The sequence below is a fragment of the Pinus tabuliformis genome, chromosome 2_1 (assembly GCF_031772625.1).
Source record: "Pinus tabuliformis cultivar Carrire ecotype Pingquan chromosome 2_1, CPIR1, whole genome shotgun sequence".
In the NCBI taxonomy this organism is placed as follows: Eukaryota; Viridiplantae; Streptophyta; class Pinopsida; order Pinales; family Pinaceae; genus Pinus; species Pinus tabuliformis.
This window is the reverse complement of record NC_142299.1, coordinates 603,306,180-603,312,622: the sequence shown is the minus strand read 5'-3', so window position 1 is coordinate 603,312,622 and position 6,443 is coordinate 603,306,180. Positions and strand designations below refer to the sequence as shown.

General features: G+C 32.9%; 1 protein-coding gene across 1 annotated transcript; it reads right to left on the bottom strand.

Annotated features, from left to right (window-relative positions):
- Positions 1–5,067: 5,067 nt before the first annotated feature.
- LOC149201914 (abscisic stress-ripening protein 3-like) lies at positions 5,068–6,168 on the bottom strand. Its single transcript, XM_089399859.1, has 2 exons — positions 5,846–6,168; positions 5,068–5,430 (listed from the first exon to the last, which is right to left on the bottom strand). Exons 1-2 carry the CDS (start codon positions 6,047–6,049, stop codon positions 5,245–5,247), a joined length of 390 nt encoding a protein of 129 aa, XP_089255985.1. The 5' UTR covers positions 6,050–6,168; the 3' UTR covers positions 5,068–5,244.
- Positions 6,169–6,443: the final 275 nt, after the last annotated feature.

The following is a 6,443-nucleotide window of genomic DNA, read 5'->3' as shown; positions in this document are numbered from 1 at the left end:
ATACTCCTTGCACTCTCCTCTCCTCCTAACTTGCTACACCTCATCCATATTCTCATATTCACCTTTCCACCTTCACTTAGTCCTTTCTTTACCCCTCTTACATGAGAACTAAAAAATTAATGTCATCATCCTTGGCACCTTCCCTTGCAATCTCCTCTCCTCCTCTCCCTTCCACGTTGTCCATATTATCATATTCACTTTTCCACCTTCACTTAATCCTTGATTTGCTCCTCTTACTTGAGAACTACAAATCCATTTATTCCTCTTCCTTGCCACCCACAATTCTACTCTTTCCTCTTGCTTCACTCTCCTCCCCTTTTTCTAATAACCCAAACCTTCTCCCTTTACGTGTCTTGTTTTCTATTCTTCTAAGTTCACCCTCCCACATCCATTGCTCATCCTACCACTCTATTCCTCCCTCCCTTTCTTCTCACACCCCAAAATCTTCTTAATAGCCCCTTCCTTCTCCCTACTCATACACTATTCACACCAAATGCCTCCACTACATTACATCAACCCTACCCTCATGCACCCCTTGCACTATAACATATATAAAGAAAAGTGTTATATCATAACAACATCTTAGATAGTTAAATTAGAATAGGTTGAAAAGTAGTATGGCTATAGTTACATTGATTGGTAAGTGCTTTAAATCAACATGTAGTAAAAGGTAATTGGAAATTGTCATATAGACTCTATAATCATAAAACAACAAATGTGTGTCTTTGAAGTTTGAAACATCCTTAAATCAACGAAAAAGAAAAAACATATACACTATAACACATATAAGGAAAAAGGGTTACATCATAACAATAGCTTAAATAGTTGAATTGTAATAGGTTGAAAAGTAGTATGGCCATGATTGCATTAAGTGCTTTAAATCAACATGTAGTAAAAGATAATGGAAAATTGCCATGTAAACCCTATAATTTAGGGCACAAATATTACACCGATAAATAAAAAAAATTATGTCTTTAAAATTCAAAAATAAGGAATGTACCACTAGTTGAATTCGAATAAGGCTAAAAATCACCAACTTCAATCATTCACATATAACTTCACTTCATTTAAAAACAAATTAAACTCAAGATATATAAATAATATATAAAGCTACATAATTTCATGCAACATAATATAACTAATATTTTGTAACTTCGCTTCATTTAAAAGCCAATTAAACTGAAGATGTAAAAATAATATACAAAGCTACATAATTTCATGCACATAATATAACTAATATTTTGTTTTACTAAGATGTCTTTTGAGGCCCTTGTATTTTCCTGCATTGAGGTGTCAGAGCCATAATATTTCTATGTTTAAGATACTTATAATATAATATTGATGCATCAATATCATCCCAATAAAAACTGACCCAAAATAATTTACACCAAAGAATCCGTCACCCCTAATACTCACCTCTGTATTTGTATTAGGTAGGCTAATTTATAATGAAAATTGAATTGCAACCACTCCGACAAGAATTTCAGCGTAAGATATTATGAATAGTATCATACTTCATTCCATTTTCGATTGTCTGGATCTCAATACCTATACATATACCTAGATGGAGCTAGAAAAAGTAAAAGCAGATGTTACCCAATGTTAGGGCAGTTAGGGTATCTGAGAATTAGATTTCAAATAAGTTTTACAATATTTTTGTGAAGCATTAGATTTCAAAATTGGTGTGCTTTATAACACGATATGTTTTTCAAATTATGTTTGAATTAGATGTGCATATATCAACTTGTTAGGTGTTCTATGAGAGTTGGGTTACAATATTTTAAGTGGTTAAAACTTTATCCAAGCTGGATTTAAATTATTTTAGAGATAAAATAAAATAAAATTATTAGTTGTATTTGTTTACACAGTCCAGTAAAGACCTTGATTTATACCTCGAATTTGAAATTGTGTTTAGTTGAAGTGTAAAATCATCTGAAAACTAGAATGTGTGTAAAATGATCTGAAGACTAGAATGTGTGAGCACCAGATTCAAATGTATGTGGAATTATTATGCAGGAGCATCACTTTTCTGAAATTCATTTTCGTTTAGAACAGAAAATGAATCCCGAAATTTCCCCTCGATTTGTAATTATAATATTTAGAAATAGCGAATTTCGTGTAAAAACAAGTGTGCTGCTTTTAGAAGGCAAGACCTATGTTTGTTAGTCTGTTGGGTGATTTGTGCCAATTGGGCCTGCAATTACCCGGGTCTCATTTTAAATTGGGTATGTATATATAATCTCCGGTTGGGTTTTTTTCATTTGCCAGGAAATTCAAAGGAGACCAGGATCGGATTATTTGGAATCACACCAATTATAAAGGAGGGTTTCGATGCTATAAAGCACAAGGTGTTTTGCCGCGTGGAGAAGGTAGAATAAAGCGTAAGCGCATGGATTTCGAAGGGACGGTGCGATAGTTCTTCACTGGAATCAGTTTCGTGTAGTGGACTGTTTTATTTGTCTTCTTTATTTTGAAATGACGGACCTTGGTGGTACAAATTTTGTCTTGGGTATGTAAATTAAAAGAAATTAGGAAAACAAGAAAATTTTAAAGAAATTAAGAAAACAAGAAATTTTGGTTAAGCCGGAGGAAATATGTAAAGGCGATATTATATTGGTTTAAATAAGTAAGAATATAAACTAGTAAAACACATATTTCTATAGGTGTAGTAGATACATTTTCTAAAACAAGAGATGAAGAGAAATATATGTCATTTATTCTATATGCAAATGTAATTTGAAGTTTGACATAGTAATGGTATGCATTAGATTAGACATTGCATATGTAGTGGGAGTATTGAGGATGTATATGTCAAAACTAGGGAAGGAGAATTGGACATAAGTAAAGAGGTTTTTCAAGTATTTATTTGGCACAACTAACGACAGGTTGTGCTATTAAGGAACACCAAGATTAAATAGAGTGTTGGATATACATGTCTTTCTTAATGTAGAATGGGCTGGAGATTTGGATTGCAGAAGATCTACAAGAAAATGTGTGTTGAACCTATTTTTTAGAAGAATAAGTTGGATGAGAAAAAGACAATATCCTTCATCAGAGTTATGATTGAAGACAAGAACGTGCTACTAGAAAAATTAGAAACTTTGAAGAATGTTGTAAGATTTAATAACACAATTTTTCAGCACTAAGAAGTTCTCTTGGTGTAGATAAATAAAGGGAATTAATGCTCTACATTTCTTATCATGCAATCCTATGACCCATTGCATGCAAAGAAATGAAAATGTTGGGTTGAATATGGGTTTTATTCTTTGCATGACTATCACAACTCAGTGGGGGGTGGTAGGTCCCCCTATTGGAGTGGTTGTAAAATTTGAGTTGCTTTTTGCATTCACTTTTGGTGATTGTCAACACATAACTTTTCCTAAAAGTATTTTTGTGGCACATGATGGCTTTTCCCATGGTTTTATAGTTTTAGTTAAGGAACTATAGTTATATTCTAATATAGGGTAAATACCTTAATTATTCATAGTACTTAGGGATATATATTGTATTGTAACATTGTTCAAAAGAATATAGTATTGTAATATTGTTCAAAGTTTTATATATATGGTTTTCCTATGTATGATAAAATGTATGTGTTAATGTGTGTGATTTTTATTCAATAATTTTTATTTTAATTAAGAATATATTTGTAAAAATTAATTTTATAGTATCAAAACCAAGTAAGTGCATTCCATTTTTATCTCTTGCTCGTGGTCCCTTGACTGAGATGTCAACAATAGTCTTATATGTGTGGCTTACTCCTCCCCATATCTGCAAGGAACTTGCATATGTAAAAGGAGAAGCGGGAAATGTTGATGTAGAAGAAGAGGTTGGAAGATGGAGCCAGAATTAAGTGATGACACGTTATTGATGTTGATATAGATGTAGAAGAAGAAGGTGGAAGATGGTTGCAAACTATAAAAGCAAGATACTTGCATAGTGTGGACATTTATTAGTAGATGAATGGGAAAAATTTTAGTAGAATATTTGGAAAGCCAACACGAAATCATTTTTTTCATTCATGAAATACAAAGGCATATAAAAAACTTAATTAACAGAGTAATTATCTTAGCTAAGAAATTTACAAATCTTAAGTTAGCCATGTCTAATAAAGAAGATGATTTATGAGACACTATTTAGGTTAATTTTTCATTTAGATAAATATTCTTACTTTACTTTTTTATTATATATACTATTAACAGCCTCAATACAATCATAAGCATAGATAAATTTAGTTTTATTATATTTTTTTAACAATATTTTTTTATTTAATCTAACTTTTTTAATCCATCGAAACCAAATATAAGAAAATGATATATACCTTATATTAAATGAGTAGTATAATTACTATCCAATTTATAGAAATAACAAGATAATCAATTTGAAAATTTTTGTCACTAAATTATAATACATAATACCATACTGTTCACATTATTCTTTTGATTGAGAAATCCATCCCGGTAGGAATTAAATTTACAATAATATAAATATGTTATGCATAGGCAAACTTCTGTAATATGAGAGTTGAGAGATGTTAGCATGATGTTTATTAAAAAAATTGAAAGTTAACTAGTTAATATAGTCACGTGCTAATTTTCAAATGTAGGTTGGTTCTTAATAGAGATGTCATAGGTTGGTTCGTAATAGAGATGTCATTATAAATATAATGGCCATTATAAATTTACTACCCCAATCATATTAAATGACGGGTAAACATTAAAATGATGATATGCATCAAAATACGATATATAAATAGATTTTAATTTAATATTATACTTTATAAATAATACAAAAATAACATAATTATTTTTGAGACATGAAACCTTCTTTCAAAATACTAATACAAAAATGTGCTGGTACGCAATTTTATTGGTTTTAAAGTTGAACTTTGTTTTTGCTTTTGCTGTCACTCTTAATCAAATCTCACACTGGAATTTGTAAGTTGCGAAAATAGGTTACCAAGTAAATATTTAGGCGGGGTGTATTAATATGGGAAATGGTTGCCCGGAAAGAAAGGAACAAAGCGAAAAAAACGAACGAGGTGGTTTTCATGCATAACTCTGCAAATAATAGAAATGGCGCTGAATCACAAGCTCCAGACATTCTACTCTCATAACAATATAATATTCACCATACAATGTTTATTTGGATTAGCGGACGAACCATCCAACAAATGAACAAATTATCTGACTGACATGAACACATTTATTATTTTAAACGAATATATGATGTGCGTGTGGATGGCTAAAATAGATGGTGGTGATGTTTTTTGCCTTGAGCTTCTTTTGCTCTCTTCTTCGACTCCTCCCTTTTGTGATGTTCGTGGACGGCGTATCCCCCTGCTCCAACTGCAACTGTGGCCGCAATCTTTTCTTGCATCTTATGTCTCTCTGCGTGTTCAGGATCCTTCTTTACTTGGTGCTTCTCATGCTGCACACATTACATTACATCAATATACAGACTCACTTTCTTACGTTCTAATATCATCGAAACAATTCTGGTTTTGGGCGTATTCTAGTTTATGAAGGCTGTACAAAATACAAGAAACAATACAGGGATATATATTATCCCATGAGTTGATCTGATTAGATACAATTAACATCGTGGAGGACCTAAATATACTTTACTGGATATGAAAATTTAGAATATTTCTATCATTCTGGTTTTGGGCGTATTATAGTTTATGGGGACTGTACAAAATACAAGAAACAATACAACGATATATATATTCCATGAGTTGATCTGACTACATACGATTAACATGGTGGAGAACCTAAATATGCTTTACTCGACATTTGGATATGAAAATTTAGAATTAATGAGTAAAGGATATAATATGCAGTACCATTGCAAACGCTCCCGCAGCCGCTGCTCCCATTTCCCCCAAATGTCCCATACGCTTATGATGCTTCTCGTCTTTCCTTGCCCTCTCGTATTCTGATTCATTCAACTTATACGTACTCGCTGTGCCGGAGTAAGGAATCCCCGAAGCGACGTTCCTGGTTTCCATTTCCTTATGATGGTGGTGCTCATGATTCTTGTGACCCATCTTTTCGAATGATTAGAAACACAACTGAATTCGATAACAATCGACGAAAATGCGGAGAATGGTTTGTCGCAATAGTTTAAACTTAAACGCTTGCCGATGAGATGAGATGGGGAAGGAACATAGTGATTGTTATATAGAGCGGGAGTTGATAAGAACCTTCGCTATTAAGCAAAGAATAACGCGTAGAAAGCGCGGAAGTCAACAGCCCACAGCCACCAGAATGTTCTGGGTGGTCAAAGCAGAGGAACAAGTCGAGCACAATGCAGCGGCCGCTGAGTGTGAATTAATAATTGGTCAATCGAAACGCGTGATTATTGAAAGCGTGGGTGCAGGTGTGGAGAGCTACACAAGAAGGCGCACGTGAAGGTCTCAGTATGAGTGTTGGGTTTGAAAT

What these genes read in the sequence shown, in the direction of transcription:
- LOC149201914 (XM_089399859.1), bottom strand. Translation starts at nt 6,049, where the DNA reads ATGGGTCACAAGAATCATGAGCACCACCATCATAAGGAAATGGAAACC. An exon ending in CTGCGGGAGCGTTTGCAATG is followed by an intron (nt 5,431 to 5,845) that starts GTACTGCATATT and finishes TAATGTGTGCAG; the next exon opens with CATGAGAAGCACCAAGTAAA.